We start from the raw sequence: 19,912 nt of genomic DNA on the forward strand, positions 1-19,912 counted from the left end.
AATGGCTTGGAAGAGAAAGATCACACAGGGTGCAGTACTATCCCTGCTCTAAACCACTTTCACTTTTGATAAACATCCTCCACACCAGTCCCTCTGATGCTCTGTCAAAGGAAACAAGTGCCCAAAATAACAAATTTCAGTAATTCACAAAAGGGAAATTGAAAATTCCAACATTTATCTTTTACTATGAAAGCCTAAACAACATGTTCTTCAAAAGTTTAATCAACATACTATTTTCTCCTTAGCCCTAATTGACTTTTTTCCCCTATAGAGGTGAAATGTCTAAGTAACAGAAAAACATTCCACAATTCATCAAAATAAAGTAAAAAAGTTAGTGACTCAGCACTAAAAATGGCATTTTATAAGCTGAAATACCAACTAAATGGGTCTGCTACTTATAGGATATTACCATGCTATCCATGCGCTATATAAACTGCTGACCATAACCACTATTTGAAATTCTAAAATATTACTGGAGGACCAAGTGTAAGAATTGCAAAAAGAAAATAAGGAATTGCTGAAAGAAAAGTGAGTAGGATCAGTCACCAACAATATCTTGCTTCTGGCGTAGGTTTTTGAATACTGTTGGTGACTGGTTCCACTCACTCCCATTCGGCAATCCCTCGTTTTTTAACCACATGGTTGTGTTACCATTCAGAGAAGAACACACAGGTCTCTCTCCTGGTATCAACTGAAGCAGAGTTAATTTTCTTCACAGTGGCTGGTGTGGGGTTGTCTTGGATTTGTGTTGAACTCAGGGTTGATGATACAGAGATGATTTTGTTATTGCTGAGCAAGGCTTACACAGAGCCAGGACCTTTTCTGCTTTTTGTGCTGCCATGCTGGGAAGGACACTGGGGATGCCTGGGAAGTTGGGAGGAGACACATCTGGGACAGGTGACCCAAACTGACCAAAGGGATTCTCCAGACCATAGAACACTCAGTGCATAGAGTGGGAGGAAGAAAGAGGAATGGAGGGACATTCAAACTGACGGTATTTGTGTTCCCAAATCACTGTGAGGTGTGATGGGGCCCTGCTCTCCTGGGGATGGCTGAACACCCGCCTGCCCATGGGAAGCTTGAATTCATTCCTTGTTTCACTTGTGTGAGCAGCCTTTGCTTTCCCTATGGAACTGTCTTTATCTCAACTTGTACATTACCTTTACCCTTCCACTTCTCTCTGCAGTCCCACCAGTGGAGAAGTGAGGGAGCAGCTGTGCTGGCTGCTGGCTGAAGTTAAATCACAACAATCTCGAATTAAACTGCATTCTGTGTGCAATAAACTAAGCAAGTATCTAAAAGAAAACTAGGTGAAAAATTGTGTGACCAAATTAAATTTCTCAATGGTATTAAAATTCTCAGTGGTATTCCATCCTGCAACTGAACAAGAAGCAATGGCTACAAATTGAAATACAACAAATGATGTTTCAATATGAGAAAAAGGACCCTGTATATTGTAAGAGAAAACACTGGAAGAGGCTGCCAGAAAAAGTTGTGTAGTCTCCAAGCTTAGAGGCTGGTCAAAAGCCAAATGGGCATAGTCCTGAGGAAGCTCCTTTAGCTGGCCCTGTTGTAAAGAAGAGCAACTGAGTAGCTGATTTCCACAGGTGCCTTCCAATAACTTCAGCTATCCTACCATGTACCTGGATGAATCCTAAACTGCATGAACATACCAGCTTAGTTTACCAAGCTCCTAGTAATGACACCTGTACAAATTGTCCCATGTAGTCCTAAGACACACAGACACTCAGACTCAAGAAGACTGCAAAATTATCATCCAAGAGGATTGAGGATGACACCCACTCTGACTCTGGAAACGCACTTGCAAAGTAATTTCTCGTCTTTGACAGTTTGCAGATAGAGATGAACACTAATATGATTGACAAAAATCAAAGTAAAATAGTTTTAACTAAAACTAGAAGGTGTGCAAATTAAACTCGGAATTTATTTCTGAGGAAAAAAAAAGTACTCTTAGAACATTCAAATATTCACTGCAAGACAGTATACCACAGAAGAGAAACTTTGCCTAGAATCTACTACCAGTTTTGTGAGACTTCCTAAAAAATCTCTGATAATTCAGTTACCAAATATGACTTCAAGTAAACCAGACCACCAAATGTCAACACAATACATAGCTTGCATTTGTATCAGCAGAAGTTACAAAACCACAGTGGAAGTATCATGTATTTGTAGATAGCTCTTGGGCCTGTATCATTTTCTGCATTAAGTCAAGAGGTGTTATCGAACTGATGGATGCAGAAACATACTACTTTCTGTAAAAAAAAAAGAAATATATTTGTTTTGCAGTAAAATCAAATTTAGATATGCATAAACACTACTGAGGAAATTCCTTTGCTCACACTTCTAAGAATAAGAGACTGCAGTTACAAGCAAATATGAAACAAACTAAGAATAAAAACTAATGATGGGCATAAGACTGATATAAGATGTACCTATAAGCTCTGAAGGATTCTTATCACTGAAGCGTTCGCATACACGGATAAATGTTTCTGTATTCTCAGGTGTAGGGCACTCACCATGCCTGAAAAAGACAAGAATACATGGATTAGGAGACACCTGGGGAAAAAGAGAAAAAAAAATTAATTTATTCAGTGTGATCTTTCAAATTAAAAGCCAAAGAAATAATTAAAAAGTGCACACAACTTACCCTTTACACTGGAGCTTTATATATTTAATTCCCTCTTTCTCTATATCATTTTTGTCATAGAATCTAGAAGTGTTGGTCAAGTCTACCAGCAAACCCATTTTAACCTAAAAAAAAATAATAAAAAAACAAACAAACACATATGTGGTTCAAACACCAGCATATAAATACTAAATGTCTAAAAACATAATAATTAAAAGCAACCATGGGCTACATTTGTATGTTTAAATTGCATTGGTTTGTAAAATCTGTATTTTATCACCATTATAGACATCTGCATTTCTTTGTGAAAGCTGGTGTCTAAATTAGCATCAGTCATCAATTCAAAAACTTCATTTTGCTCCAACCAATGCTTCTAAATAAGAAAATTCTCCTAACAGCAGGAAAGTCTGGCAAAGAATTACTTTAACATGCTAAAAAGACAAACATGATGGATTCAAGTGCTTTTATACAAAGCAGAACAATACTAAACACTGGCACAGTAAGAAAAATTAACTATTGAGACTTATATATAAGTATACTCTCAGAAAACAACTCATTTTAATCTACCTGTCTATTAAAGTGTAAAACAATGCAAAAGAACAAACACATTTTCAAGTTTAAAATTAATCAGATTAATTAAATTCTTAAAAACATCTTATTTAAAGCTAAAATGCAAAACAACTTCAGATATTCAAACATGCTGTCAGCAGCTACGGTGGCAGTGTCGACTACTCAGGCATCAGGGTGTGCCTGAATCCAGGATGCCTTTCCCACTCTACCGTAATGTGTCCCCTTGTGCATCAACTTAGTTCTTTATTTTCTTTACTATCTTTATTGTTTTTATAGCTGGAGAATAGGTCTTTTAAAGAGCCTCATGGAGGTTACTACAGTTTTAAGGATGGAAAGTAGAAATTCCACTGGGTGGCACAAAACACACAGAGCATCAAAGTATATACTACTGATCCTTGTTCCAAACAAAATTTCCAACAACAAACCTACCAGTTTTACTGTGCAAAAACAGCTCACTAACACAACCTGAGCAAAAAAAGTATTTCAGGTTTCCTGTCTTGTAAGTGCAAGCAATTGCTTTTGGACAAAAAACTCAATGTCACGCTTTCAGGTAGGACCAACAGACTGGCAATAATTTAGCAGTGCAGTTGGAAGAATTACAAAGTACACCACCATTTCCACAGAATTCAGAAAAGGTAAAATCCAATTATAACTAGAATACAGTTCAGAAACAGCTGTTTCACATGAATATGTTGTTTAGTACACCCCTAAAGGAAAATTTCCAATTAACTACAGAGATAGTTCTCCATGATACTCAAACTTCTGATGAGATACATTTGTAATACTTATATACTTTCATATTACTTTAATTTAATAAATATTAAAAAGCATCATAATGTTATGTCAACAGTATTAAAACTTCTAAAGTAATATCCAGATCAGTTCTGAATTTCTCATCGTCATCTTTGAATATTGTATTCAGAATACTTTATTTACTCTTATTACTGTTTTGCAGAAAAACAAAGCACCTCACAAGGGGGTCCACCTGAAAACAATGTTACAGCACCTGAAGCTTCAAATACAGAGTGCCAATTGGGCTGCTAAGCATGGAGACTGACAGCATCCTAGACAGTGATTAATTATGTAGGAATTAGACAAGGCAATTAATTCAATGATTACTTTCCTCCCACTCCATTCCCTACAGCATTTTGCAAATGTCTCCAAGACTACTTAATTCAGGCCTGTAGGATTTCTCACTTGCTATTCTTTTGCCATTATTATAGATCATTTCAGTCATATACAACTGAAGCTCATGTGAAGTGACACTGTTCCTCACACACTTCATGGAGCAGTAAGGCAAATAGGCATTGAGTTTAATTTATCCAAGCTATAAAAGTATTTATGGCATATAGAGCATGTAAGACCTGAAAGTAGTTTTCCTGCTTTACAGAAAGATAATTATTTGCATTCTCAGTCCATGGGATTGACTGCACATAACACATTACAATTCAGAGAGTGCAAAGCACAAGAAAATTATAAAGAATTTTTTAAATAACAGGGGGATTATACAACATATCAAAGTATATGACCATGATTTTCAAAAAATCCATGCAAAAAAAACCACAGGTACCACTGAAACAAAATAAAAGCCTTTCCCTCACTTCCTCACGTTCCAGATATCCCCAGCTATTACTGCCTTACATATGTGCTCTTCTGCTGCTGTGCAACAAAATGGGCTTTCCTAGGTTCCCCTGCATGACCCGAAATCTCTCCTTAGAGACTGGAGATTGAAAACACACTCCCCTGGAAGGAGAGAGCATACTACAATACACTGAATTCACTCCAGTCTCAGGAGTTTTTTCTTGCATTTCTTATGTGAGGAAAATAGTTTAGATCAGCAACTGAATGTATCTGTGAAAACAATAATGTAGCTGAAAATCGGTAAGTAGATTTCCTAATAGGAATTCTGTAACCTGAGAATATTTATTACCCAAACATTCTTGAGTTAACTAATGTCCTAGCTTTTTCTGACAGAAATAAATCTACCTGTTTATGCTTTACACAAACTGTACTAACCTACCTACTCAAGAAATAAATTTTTAAAAAAATTATTCACATTGTCACCAATTACTCCTGCAATTAGTTTAAGAGAACATTAAGATCCTATGCCAATATTGGTGATCAGATGAAAAATAGGGCTGCCATGGCTAATTAAATCAGTTTCTAACATTCAGATTTTCAGCCACCAGCTCCAGGAAAAAAGGAAACACATAGGAAGCTTGTTAGAGACAGTTTCATCCAGATAGATGTTGTCTAAAATGCAAAACCAGTACCTTCAAAAATCTGCAGTAACAGCAATAACTCTCTGTTACAGAAATCTAGATGTAAAAGTTTCTGCTGAAGTCTTTTATTTGGGAGCTAAATTATATGGACTTAAGTAATAACCAGTTTTCAGAAGTAATTATTCTGCAAAATATTAGCAGTAAAAAACACACTGCCATAAAATTACAAGAACCACGCACAGCAAGCTACTTTCACCTTGGGTGGGAAAACTCACTCTTACAAAGCTCCTCAATTTAACATTTATTTAACTGCTGACTTGTTGGCAAGCTGCTGATAGAGCACTCCAATAACTACTACATAATTTAGCAAATAATATATATATATATGTATGTTTTCAAACAGCAGACACTCATCAACAATACCAGGGTCCAATACAATGTAATAGATTTGGTGAGAACTGAGTTTGAGAGAAATTCTGTGTTCTGCTTGTTAATCAAAAATACCAAAATACAAGTGGAGATCCTCATGCTACTGATTTTATTATCAAATTTTAATCTGATGTCACTCAAGACATGATGAATTTGTAGCATTACCATAGAACTGACAGATGTGACTATTGGAAAGCCTACAAAGTGTCACCATGTTTTTTGTTTGTTTTTTTTTTTGTGGCAAATCACTAAGGAGGCAAGCATTTAGAAATTCTAGAAGTTAAATAAAATTCAGAAATTTAAAAGTTCTTTGTAACTTCAAAATACACACAGAATTTTAAATTCCTTTAAACCATGAATAAGACTGGTTTGGGAAAATTTCCAGGTATGCCTATCAAATCCAGTCAGAGTCAAAAATGACATAATACACGAAAGAGGAACTCAAGTTGAATTTAGATGCACGTCAGAGACTTAAATTTTATAAATTATGGCTTAAACATTTTTATGAAGGATTTTTGTCCATTAAAACTGTATCATGAAACTACACCTACAAAAGCTGCATCACCAAAGCCCACCCTTGAATGGGCCCCCTGACCGAGGCCCTGGACTGTAAGCTGATCAGAGACAAGGTAAGTGGCACTATTCACTATTCTCAGGTCTGGGCTGGGAAAGAGAAATACTTCCACGGGAGAATTAAGCCCAACAGCTTCAGGGTGGAGCAGCAGGCTTATCTGCTGCCAGGTCTGCACAGGCTCTCCCCAGCCTGGTGGGGAGGAGAGGTTTTCGGTGTGTAGCCTATGGGCAGAGGCAGTGAACACCCTGCACAGACTAGCGCAGCTGTGGGGCCTCCCACCCCAGGAAAGCCACATCTGCAGGACAGGTCATGGTCCATCAAAGGCCCCCTGAATGGTTCCCCAGACCCTGCACCAGAGCACTGCACGTGATGAGAAATGATGAAATTGACACAGAGCCTTGCAAGGGACAGTGTCAAACTTTGCCCCACTCAGGGGAGGCACCTGGGCATTCCCACCTGGCCCAATTGCATATTAATCCACTGCGTTCTATAATTTGTGGCAGGGCACTCTCCCCACCAAGACCAGAGGGAGAGGAGCAGCAAGATGTCCTTGGGACCCTCAGAAGGGTGGTATGTTTCTACTTAATCTGTCACTGTCACTCTTCCCACCTCTTTTTTCTATTTCTTTCTTTTTCTTTACTTCTTTTACTGTTAAATAAACTATATACATTTTTTGGTATCAACATTTAACCTCGTTTGGTTTTAATCTTGTCTTAGGAAATATTTTGAACCTCAGGATTCTTATCTTTTTATTCACAGAGAGCTCTGTTTGATCCTCTGTGATTAGAGCTGATCATAAAAGCACAGATGCAAGAACTCTATCAAGAAAAATCCTACCAGTTCAAGCACCAAGAACAGGCACATATGCTTCACTAATCGTACTTCCTTATCACATTACTGCACAGGTCCTTCTACCACTGCTACACTGATTAGTTCACCATCTACTTCATACCTAAGCTTAAATAAAATTAATAAAATGAGGATTCTCATCTTTCAGTTACCTAATTCTTCTGATGTTTCAGGTCTGATACTGTTAAATAAATTCAGTATTAATTTAACTTCAATCAACAGCAAAAAATAATGAAAAAACCCACAGAAAAAACACCATTTGCATGATTCATCTCAGATACAATCAAAACAAATGACACTGAGTTCTATATAAAGTTTAATAACCAATTAAATTAATTAGGTGGTAGGCATTTCTTTGCCTGGCAGGCTCAAAATCCCATTTCCCACATCTCCAGATGCACCAGACTGGCCACAACACTCCAGAGAACTACATGAAAGGCTGGAAAAGTCCTGTTCCCCACCTTTATTGTCACAGCTGTGCTATAGTGCAGAACAACATGCAAACTGAAGCATGCAGATAGAAATGGGCAAAACAGAGGATGAAGAAGTGAGCCAGAACCACAAGTCTGTAGTGATGGATGCCACGAGGTTTAAGGCGACGAAGTGCAGGGTCCTGTGCTCAGGCCACAGCAGCCCAGGCAGTGCTAGAGGCAGGGGGAAGAGTGACTTGAGAGCTGCTCAGCAGGAAGGGACATGGAGGTGGCTGGGGGCAGCTGGCTCAGTGTCAGCCAACACTGTGCTGCCTGAGGGACCAAGAAGGCCAATGGCACCTGGCCTGTATTAGCAATGGTGCGGCCAGCAGGACCAGGGCAGTGATTGTGCCCCTGTACTCTGCGTTGGCAAGGCCACATCTCGAGTGCTGTGCTCAGTTCTGGGCCCCTCAGTTTAAAAAGAACATTGAGGTGCTGGAGGATGAACAGAGAAGAGCAACAAGGCTCATGCAGCATCTCTTATGAGGAACAGCAGAGGGAGCTGGGTTTGTTCAGTCTCAAGAACTCTAACCTGTAAGAAAATGCTTTCGGAAATCCGTTAATTGCAGAGGAGACAAGGAAACGTAAACAAACATTAAAAAAATGTTCTGTACAAGTGTCCCAAACAAAGCCATCAACCACTTTTTCCTTAGATCTGAAAAGCAACACTTAAGTAAACATTAATAAGGAAAGCAATGTTTCAGTTATTAGAAAATTTAACTTTACCTTCAGACTCTTTAAGTAGTTGGATAACATACTTGGGTGAAAACGATTTTCTTCAGCAACCTGCTCATCATATCTTGGTCCTAACATTGTCTTCAAAGGTAAAAACTTCCCTATGAAAAATAATAAAATTTTGTAGTATTTTATGTACAGTTACAACTTAGCATTTCAAAGCAACATGCTGAGCAGTTTTAGAATTCACCTTCAATAACAAATATTTTTTATTTAATAATAAATTATTATTTATTCTTCAATAATAAAAAACTGCAGAAATTTACTGTCAACAGTAAATTGGAATATTTTTTAGTTATGAGTTCTCTGAATTCAAAAGTTTAAAAGTTTAAAGGAAATACAGGTCAGCTCATCTAAAACAGAGTAATTTAGCATTTTTAGCTAATTTTTAGTGTGATTTAAGTTAGGAGGCTACAGCACAACAGAATATAGAAAATTTAAACTCAGTACAGTTGAAAATATGAAAACAGCATTTTAAAATGAGTTTGTCATCCAATCATGTAAACATCAGATTTGATTACCTGCAAATATAACATACAGTAAAGATCCCTGCAAAAAAAAAAATTAACAACACTCTATATAGTTTCAAATAAGCATCTATCTTCCACAAAATGGACATTAGAAACCACAGAAGACAGACAGACATGGAAACTATGAAGCTTTATGCAACTGGTTAGCTCAGGTTAGATGTTCATGAGCAACATGCAAAACAGGTTCACTGTTTACCTGTCTGAGACCATTCCAAAATTTACAGCTAAGAGGAGAGTTACTCTGTCATACAACCAACACTCACATTAAACAGTAATAAATTAGTTGCTTCGACTTGTTTGACTATTAGAAAAATTTCACTTTATTGCCCTTTGCCTTTTCATCCCAACAGTTACACACCCTCCATCTACCCTGGTAAAGGCTGTTGGGTTGGATACCTCCCCTCCATTTCCTCATTTCTTCAACTATCCAATTTTCTTGCTTCTTTGTGTTCCTTTTCACCTTCATTCAGCCTCTCTCTCTATTAGCCCTTCCACTTTAACTCATAATACTCCTCTGTACAGACTGATCATGTGAATCCTAAGTTTACATCATTTAAACACAAAAATCTATCATCACCCTAATTTTTGCAAAACAACATTGTGCTTGAAAGTTTTTTGACTTTGCCACTTCTCACGCCCACACAAACACATCTAGTCATTCATTATGGAACACGAAGAATGTAACTAAGCTTTTTTAACCAAGGCACTCAGGAATAGGAGCTGCAATGATGAAAGAGTCAATGGCTACATAAGAAAACCACCATCCTTTACAAGATGCTGAGAAAAGAGAAGAGTGGGAAAAGTGCCTGAAGGTTACAATTGCTTCCTATTGCACCTGATATGAGACAGTACAGTCACACAGAAGACTCTTCTGTTCTCCATATTCTGGAACAGAGAATGATCATGTTCATTCTCTTCCTAGTAGCAAACCTTGATTTAGTGTCTGATTTGTACTCCGATTTCTTTTTGAGCAACCAAAATACATTACTGTTCATTGACAGGAAAAGACAAAGAAGTCTAGTCAGCATCCCCTGCAGTATTTGAATACCTTCAGACAGCTACAGAAGTGATGAATATTTCATATAGAGCCCATTTACTATGTCTTTCAAAGCCGGAACACAGATGCTTGGAAGTATTTAGGTGCTCAGCATCTATAAATTCCAGTTTCTTCTTCTCTACCTGGAAAATTTGCAATTTGGTTTTTGTACAGATGCTTGAAAACCCTCCTTCCCTGTCTGCATACAAGCCTCTCATTAAGCATCATCAAGCTACTGAAAAGCTAAGCTTTAATTCTAAAAAGATTTCTAACCTTTTTGAATAACATGGACAAGTACAAAGGAGGCAATAGCTACTGTCTCTTCTACAGTTTTACCTTACATCTTACACTAAAGAAGTGATGCAGTAAAAGCTGATTGCAACTCAACTTAAGCCTCCATGCATCAGCTTTTGAAGATTAAAAAATCATTTGTTGAATTAGGTGATCCAACAGTAAAAAAGTGATATTTTTCTGAATATCAAAGCATCCCAAGTCATTTGAGTACCTAAACTACATTATGACATTAATTGTAACTCCTCAGTAGAATTTCCAAATTAACTTCAAAACGTTACTGAAACCCTGGTAACTGATGATTACCTACTTCCACAATTAAGTTCAAATCTGTCAGAGAGTTTTGGAAGTGGCTATTAAAAAACATTTTCCAAATTAGTTACCTAAGAGATGATATTTCTTTAGGCTGAATAATAGGTTAAAAATTCTAAAACTAAGAGCCCAGTATACAGAGCACAAACATCAACTGGATAAATCTGAGGGAGACTGAAATGAACAATGTAAGACATCACGTTTTCTACATGTATGTGCTCTAACTTTGTCAATTTCTTTATCTTCAAATCTAAATTCTAGAGCATACCAGTGAAAACATACTCTTAATTTATTTAATGATAGCTTCATTTTCTGTGGCATGAAGCTATCAACTCAAAACATGACATATAATTTTACATGGCCATGGTATGTTTAGACTGAGCATTGATTAGAAAGGCTAGACTGGGTAAAGTGACAGAGCTTAAGGGAATAAAATTGAATGGTAAAATCCACAATTAAAAAAAAAAACAATATCTCTAAAAAGTAACAGTTTTCTGATTCAAGAGAACTATGCTGCACCAAAGCATCCATTTTACCTAGTATGTCATCACCAACACAGGCCAGTAACAGACAACTAGGAAAGAGTAAAACAATGACAATGACAATTCTTTATCAGATTATCCTCCCCAACTACAACAAGCTGTAGCTCAGAAGCATTTCCTGAGCCAGAAGCATTACTCTTAATTTAAGGTGCTTTCTCATATGCAATATGGATGTTGTCCATAATACCCCACAGTTCTGCATGCTACGTGTATGTCTAGAAAAGGATTAATAATATGCATCAATAGGAGGCTGGAAAATGCTGCTGATACACTTCTCATGCCTTTTCTTCCGCATCGTGCTAGCACTTTCCATGGCAAAATTGCCAAGAGAATGGGTTTTCAATGGTCAGGAAAAGCAGACAGCTGCTGAGATGGTGATGCCAAGACATCATTGCTGAAGCAACCTGATCACTTCAGATCTAAGCATTCAGAAAAAGCTCTTTTGATCAAAATGACTGAAGTTCTACTACAATGCAATAATGTGAAAATGTGCAATTCTGAGGAACTGCTGCACCACAAAACCAGAAAGTGGCACAAAACTACCAATATTTAAAGAAGTGAACTGCAAGGTAATGGGTGATGTAGATTAATTCACCCTGTCCAGGATAAAGATCCCTATTAACCTGAATGAACCCAGTCTCACCAATAGCAGAGTTTCAGGCCTCATTAGTACATGCATTGAGGTCATCTAGAAATTCTAGAGGCCACAACCATGAGACAAGAGCATCATGATCAAACACTCAATGAATATGAGCCCCACAGAAGCCATGAAAACCTTGCTTAGCGACACTATTACTAACACACTATCAGACGGAAATAAAGCCACATACAGGTCCTTGGAAATCTGATTTAAACACTAATTAAAACTAGAATGTAACATATCTGGGAGATAGTACCAACATCAATTAAACACTAAAAATTATCTCACATAAAACTGCTAGATGTCTATGAATGTAAAACAGCAAAAAAGGGAAGAAGACCGATGTCATACCATTACTTCTGGTAAGCTGTTCACACTAAAAACTAAAAATCAGGTGAATGAGAACACATCCTGATAAAGCACTCAAAGAAATGAGCCAAGCACTTTCAGGTTTTTTACTGTGCATTAACTTCCTGTGCATGATCACATGGAATGGAAAATAATTACCTTGCAGTTCCTGAATAAACAAACACACAAGCAGTGATGGCACAGCAGATGACACACCGATGACCCTCATTCATGCTTACTCTAGGTTGCTATTTCTGAGAAACCATGGCTCAAAAGACAGACAAACAAAAGCCACAACTAACAGAGATCAAGAACTTGCTGAGAAGAAAATCACAGAATAAAGAATCATTAGTCTGTTTTTGTCATGGTCAAAGGCTTAGGCTATCAAATCTCTCTTATTAGATACAAAGTAATGCATGCAGCCATGATCAGGAGAAAGAGATAATGGACATGAGCAATCCAACAACAGTGTTATTTAACTAAGCCAAGTTCAGAGAAATATAAGGAACTTGAGGGAAACCAGTAACACACAAAATGAACAACTGATGCTTATTACTGATAAACACCAATAATATATTGATAATTACTGAGGATTAAACCAACTGAGATGTCTAACCAGGTTCTAAATATAGCCATCACTGTCTTCCATTCCACAACCAACTGCCATCAAAAAAATGTAAGATGATGTGGGACAGAAAACATGGGAGTTTAACTATCAGGCAAATCATGGCACAATGCCAGTTTAAGTAACACACAGAGTAGCACATGTTGTGTTTTGAAAACATACCTTTACATCATCACAGAGAGGGATATGAAAGAAGTGAAAACTAGAAAATATTGGAGAAAAAGCAAAACAAAAACAAATGGGGGTTGGAATTGCTTGCATGATAAAGAAAATAAGAACTTGAGAAAATTGAAAAGAGAGATGTTTGTTTACTTTATCTCATACCAGGCAGCAGAGGAAACATTTACCTGACATCAGTATGATAGTTAACACACAATAAAAAATGTGTGTCTAGATGAAGCTGAATTCACTACCACTATAAGCCAGAAGACTAGATACTAAGTAACAACCGAGACCTTGTGTTATGGGTAAGAATATCCAAGAAGACAGAACCACTGACAAACCTTGAAATACAAGCCTGGAGTACACTTCAACTCATTTTCCAGCTAAAGAACTCAGGAACACTGGTGACTGGAAGGGCATTGTCAGTCAGCAGAGTAACAAATTGACAGAGACAAGACTTCAGAGCATTCAGAAAAAAGAGAACCGCACGTGGAAGAGGCTGCAAAAAGGACCGGTATCACAGAATTGGTCAGGGTGGAAGGGACCACAGAGGGTCATCTGGTCCAACCTCCCTGCTCAAACAGAGTAATCCTACAGCACATTGCACAGGACTGCATCCAGATGCCTCTTGATTATCTCCAGTATAGGAGACTCAGCAATCTCTCAGGGCAATCTCTTCCAGTTCAGTCATCTGCACGGTAGAGAAGTTCTTCCTCATGTTCACGTGTAACTTCCTGTCCATCAGTTTCTGCCCATTCCCTCTTTTCCTATTGCTTGGCACCAACAAGAGCCTGGTTCCATCTTCCTGACATTTCCCCCCACACCTTTATATATTTATACACATTAATGAAATCCCCTCTCAGTCACCTCTTCTCAAGGCTGAACAAGCTCAGCTCTCTGCTTTTCCTCCTAAGAAAAATGCTCCAAGCCTCTGATCAACTTAGTAGCTCCAGTATGGCACCTTCTGCATGCCTGGCTGTCACCCCTCTGATCAGTTGTAACAGACAGGAAAAGTTTTAGCCCGAAACTGAACCAGTGCGAAGCGAAAGCCCAGCACTAAGGCTCCGGGGGGCAGGAGAGGGCCCACACCCCTGCACCTCTGGGAGAGACCAGGGCGAGTCCGTGTCAGAGGGGGGACACAGGCCGAAGGGAGGGCGAGCCCGCGCTGAAGGCAGAGCGCTGCTGCGGGCCGGGCTTTAAGGAGAACAGCCGCCCAACGGGAGTCAGATCCGGGACAAACACCGGCCAGGAGCTCGGGGGGGAACACTGCACAACCGTAGCCCCGGGACAAAGAGCTCCGCCGGGACAGAGGGCGAGAGGCCGCGGCGGCCCTGGCGCTGAGGAGAAGCGGGACCGGCGGGCAGCGGAGCGCCGCAGGGAAGGGGGCCGCGCCCGCTGCCGCCCCGCGGCCGCCCCGGGGCCGGGCAGGGCCGGACTGGGCCGGGCGCTCACCTGCCACGGGCTGTCCCCTCCTGGGGCAGTGGAGCCAGCGCGGCGGGATCTTGTTGTAGGACATGGCGGGGCCCGGGGGGGGAGGGAGGGAGGCGGGGAGGGGGCGCGGGGTGCGGGGCGGCCCCGGGGCGCTCAGCGGCCCCTCGCCCGCGGCGCCTCCATTCACACCCGGCTCCGCCTCGGCCGCCGCCGCACTCGGAGCGCCGGGAGCCGCTTCCGCTTCCGGGGCTTCGGGACCAGGGGTGGTGCCCGGCCGGGAAGAGGGCAGCGTAACCTGGGGCTCCTCAGCCCGGGAAGCGGGGCGGGCTGGGAAGGGAGGTGGCCACGAACTGCTGCAGGCTCCTCCTCTTTGTGTAGAGGGGGGCCACAAAGCTGGTGAAGGGGCTGGAGCGCAAGTTGTATAAGAAGTGCCTGAGGGATCTGGGGGTGTTTAGCCTGAAGAAAAGGAGGCTCAGGGAGAGCCTTATCGCTCTCTACAGCTGGCTGAGGAGGCTGTAGCCAGCTGGGGTTCGGCCTCTTCTCGTAGACAACCAGCAGGAGAAACATAGTAATAAACTGTGCCAGGGGAGGTTTAGGCTGGACATTAGAAGGAATTCCTTCATAGGGATGATTAGGCATTGGAATGGGCTGCCCAGGAATGTGGTGAAGTCACCATGCCTGGAGGTGTTTAAGGAAAGACTGGATGTGGCACTCGGTGCCATGGTCTGGTTGAAGTGGTGGTGTTTGGCCATAGGTTGGACTTGATCTCAGAGGACTTTTACAACCTAATTGATTCTGTGATTCTGAGTGAGCACCTGAGTGAGCCACTACAGGAAAGTAACAGGACCTCGCTTGGAAGCAGCTGGGGGGATCATTTGTCCGGCCACAGGAGCAGTCGGCTGAGGCTGCTGCCAGTGCAGAGTTTACACAGGTCTCAGGGAAGACTGAGCGGGTGCTTCAAAGAGAATGTAATCCGTGGCTATTGTTATAAGTGCATATTATATTACTGGCTTTTCGCAAATATTATAATGAATGTTGTATGTATAAGGTTAGAAAATTTTGTTGTATTAATATAGTTTATTTCTGATATTGATGAAACTTAGAAATAGTGGTATAATATATATATATGTTAGGCTATAACATGATATTAAAGTACAAACTACTTTTGTTTATATAACCCAGAGACTGAAAAGATAGTCAGAGACCCCCCCTGCATTCTTAAGATTATCTTGTCCTCCAAGCTCTCCAAGAGAAGAATTTATTGCATCTGTTACCAGAGGATATAAAACCCAGTGGCGCCAAGACGATTGATCTATTGGGAAGGGGGCAAAGTAAAAACTAAACAAGGAACATCAAAAAACTTAGGAAGAATGTATGAATAAGTATGAGAATTTATGAATATGTAGTAGGGTTCTGTTTTTAAGGGACAATCCTTTGTTAGTAAGGTGTGCTCTCTTGGCTGAATGCAGAGACACCTGGCCATATCTGTATACTTTACTTTTATCTCCTAATTGTCTTTCTATTAAACTTTTAAATTCTATATTAAAGTATGTGAAGCTCGTTTTTCACACTATGGAAGTAGCACGCTGCGTCAGGTATGGAAAACGGCCTGAGCTGAAAATAGCCGGAGGCTTAGATGGACATAACTCCTCAGTTTTTACTTTTTGCCAGATGGTCCCTTACAGCCAGAAGTGGATGTGGAAATAGGTGCATCCTTCTCGTAGTGCAGCTTATTCTAATCAGGATGTAACGGGTGTGCTGGTGTAGCAGAGATACCTCTGTCCTGGGCCTTCTGTTTCTTTTGTGGAAAAGCACACCCAGAAAGATGGCATGCAGAGAGAAACAAAAAATTTGTTTCCATACAGAATGCCAGTGAAAATTCTCCGTGTGCTTTAAAAGGTTTATTACAGTTGAAATTCAGTTGAAGGATTTTAGCCCTGAACCGTTTGTCCATGTGAAAGGAATATCTAAAATGTGGCCTGGTTTAACCCTAGTAAGCAACTAAGTGCAAACAGCCACTTACTCTCTCCTGCCTGTAGCAGGATGGGGGAGAGAATTCAGAATGGTGAAAATGAGAAAGATCAGGGGTTGAAATAAATATAAGGGAAAAATAAGGACTTGATTTACTATTTCCCATTGGCAGGCATGGGTTTAGCTATTTCCATGAAAGCTGGGCTTCATCATTAACAATGATGACTTGGAAAGAAAAATACCGTAACTCCAAATGTCCCCTCCTTCTCCAATTTTTTTACTGCTGAGAACATCATATGGTCTGGATATATCCCTTTGTTCAGTTGGGGTCAGCTGTACAAGCTGTTCCAGCTGTGTCCCCTGACAAATTCCTGTGCACCCTCAGCCTGCTCACTGTCAGGGCAGCATGAGAAGCAGAAAAGGTCTTAATGCTGTGCAAGACCTACTCAGCATTAGCTAAACATCCCAATGTTTCCAATTCTATTTTGGTTGCAAACACAAAATGCAGCACCCTACAAGCAACTACTATGAAAATGAACTATCTCAGCCAAAACCAGTACAGGAGGCTTCAGTGAAGCATCAGGAAACAACAGCAATAGATTATTTTTGTACCTAATTTTCCAGTTACTTACATTTCAGTACTGTTCCATCTGCACTTTCTGTTTTGCCATAAGCCAGGTGTGCTGTCTTTGCAAGTCAGTAGGTGCCACAGCTTGCAGAATCAACCAGAGTTGTGTGTACAGATACAATAGGAAGCCCTTAGGTTCTGTGAATAAATTAAAATTGTTAAAAGAATTTAATCCATCTAGAATTTATTACAAACTTCATTACTCATTTTCCTCCTGAATTTTATAACTGGATTTTATTAGACATAGTTTCTTCCCTAGAATATCCTTTAATAGTAATTGAGGTATTCAGTTAGGTAGTTTGCATAACTGAGTCATTAAGTTCTCATTCTACATTACAAGTTTCTGAATTTTGTCTTCTAAGGCTTTTGTCATCATCAGATAGTAATCTTCTAGCTAAAATTGAAGGTCTTGCTACAGCAAAAGACTAATTATATTATTTTCCCTAACTGCTAAATGCACTTCCATTATAACGTTACTTTATGCTGTTTGAAATAAGGCGCTGATTTTGCTTTACAGAACAAACAAGCAACAAGTCAGACACCAGGTGGTGCCGAAGACCGGCCAGAAAAGAAAGTGAGCAAAGTATGATAGTTAACACACAAGTGCAGTGCATGTTCAGAAAGAGTGAGAAGCAAGGAGCAACAGCAAGATACTCAGTATCTGATTTCAGTAAATTGGGAGCAGCAGTAATGTCAGCAGTATGGCAAAATAAGGAACAAAACCATTTGGAGAGGGGAAGATTAGTACAAAAATATATCATTAATGAGCAGTAATCTGTTCTCGTTGCCTAGATTTAAGATTCTGATGTGCTTTTAAACAAGTGTAAGAGCTGCAGAACAGAAATACGTCTTTTATATATAATATATAGTTAAAATGGGAGGGTACATTTTATTTAGCAATGCACAAGAAAAGTAATTGTTTACAGCTGATGTTATATGTTATATGCATATTTATGGACTTTGCCATATTAGACACTTTGAAACTATTTACACAGGCATCTGGTGATGTTTGTATGTGACATCAAACACACTTTGTGAACAGGCATGTCCTGCTAGCCTTTATACTGGCAGTTAATCTGACTCTTCTGGTGTACCAGCAGAGGAATCCAAGTCTCTCATGTCTTCCTGTGACTTTCCAAAGCTGACATGGCTGTATCTGAACAAGGACTGTGAGGGTGGCCCTAGTAGTCATTTCAAGGACTGCTTTGAGAAAACAACTGCAAGGTGTTAATAGTCTATGATATAACATTCCTCTTTACTGTATATAAATTTTCTTTTGTCTTAGCGGTACTTAGATGTTTGTACACTTAACTCTGGTTTCTGCTCACCAATTTTAATCCTTTTCCTGGCAGAGCAGTCACTACAATCAAGAAGTCATTTTCCCAGGATTAAGTTCATCCTCTGTGCCATGGTTTCAGCTTTGGTTTCAGCTCAGACGTGTTGGTTTAGCTAGTGGGGAGCTGAGTTTTTTTTCTTCCTCGACTTCAAACCATAAAAAAAATACCACACAGGAACCACACACACACACATGCACACACACACATTTTAACTCTTTTCCCTAATTACATACTGAACATTTACCCAAATTGTTGCTGATGAATAATTTTACACTTTTAATGTCATAAATCATGTAGCTACTTATATTAATGTAAGTTACCTGTTCTACAGAAAATTAATGTTAGGTACTTCTCCTGACAGAAGAACACATGGTGTTGCCCTCTTCTACAGTGATACAGGTTAATGACCCTATTACTGTTCTGTTTCAGTATAGCATTATTTTCCATGTGTTCATAAAGTAATAATGAACGTAATATGAAAAACATCCGTTGGGATGCTCTATGAAACAAACATTTCTGATTCTATGTAGTAAGTACATTTCTTCAAAAAAAACAAGCATAAACCTCCCAACAAACAGATTATTTGCTGAACTGAGATTTCAAAAGGATTTAGTAAAGGGAAAGTAACTATGAAAGAAGCTAACTGTATGCAAACATGATTCATATAATATTGTTTTTTCACTTTGTGGTGTAGGTGTTCACTTGGAAAGAGACAATGCAATAAGCTCTTAAGTACATGGAACATAGAAAAATAACTTTTTTATTTACTGATTCAATTTATTCCTTGCTTATTGGTTTTAATGTTCATAGCAAACTGACTTAGGACTACAGTGTTCCTTTATGACTGATTTCAGCATGCATGAATCTTTCGTAGGGATAGGTGAGTACTGGTGAATAAATATTTTAACTTTGTTACTGTAGCTGTGTTTTATTCCAATAGTACTTACATTCTAATGGTATCATAAGAAAAAAACAACAAAAAAACAACTAAAGATAGTAAAATTAAAGCATAGTTTTATATTTCAGTGGAAATTAATATTATGGCTGCTTATGGTTATGGTCTCTAAAACATATGTAGGTTTCTGCATTTAAAAATGTATGAGTATGCACTGACTCTTAAAAATCAAAAGAAAATTCTAGGAATGCAACATTTTAAATTGATTGCCATTTGTTTGGTGTCAACAAATATTTAAGAACCTAACTTCTGAGACAAATTATGTTTTCAGGATTGAAAATGAAAATAAGACTTAAAAATAAAATTATTTTATTCCTCATGTGTATACAATATGAAAAAGGGATGTTGAAACAAAGTTTTGAGTGCCACAATATATTTGAGAAATAAAATGTCATTTACAGTGTTGTTTCTACAGAGAGTTTTGAGAGAAAGTCATCAACAAAACTAACAGTCTTTAGTCTTCATGACATTAGGGGGCACCACAACCTCACAGACTTAGAATGATGTAAGTTAAAATATGGCTACTTTTCCTGCTTAAAATAAATAGGGAACTGCATAAAATAGCAAAATTAACTCCTGGACTCATTCCCTAGTGCAAGGTTATGATA

General features: G+C 39.1%; 1 protein-coding gene across 7 annotated transcripts in view; it reads right to left on the reverse strand.

Moving 5' to 3' along the window:
• RNGTT (RNA guanylyltransferase and 5'-phosphatase) overlaps nucleotides 1–19,912 on the reverse strand; it is a 213,106-nt gene that overhangs the window by 156,027 nt on the left and 37,167 nt on the right. The window contains exons 2-5 of one of the 7 annotated variants that reach the window (XM_086876510.1): nucleotides 17,017–17,150; nucleotides 8,488–8,597; nucleotides 2,669–2,772; nucleotides 2,454–2,542 (exon numbers count right to left, since the gene is read on the reverse strand). In XM_086876510.1, coding sequence (XP_086732636.1) covers nucleotides 2,454–2,542; nucleotides 2,669–2,772; nucleotides 8,488–8,574 — 280 coding nt within the window. In that variant the 5' untranslated portion in view covers nucleotides 8,575–8,597; nucleotides 17,017–17,150. The other 6 variants (XM_086876509.1, XM_086876511.1, XM_086876512.1 and 3 more) reach the window with 6 other exon arrangements.

The sequence above is a fragment of the Cyanistes caeruleus genome, chromosome 2 (genome assembly GCF_971803275.1).
Source record: "Cyanistes caeruleus chromosome 2, bCyaCae1.hap1.1, whole genome shotgun sequence".
Taxonomy (NCBI): Eukaryota; Metazoa; Chordata; class Aves; order Passeriformes; family Paridae; genus Cyanistes; species Cyanistes caeruleus.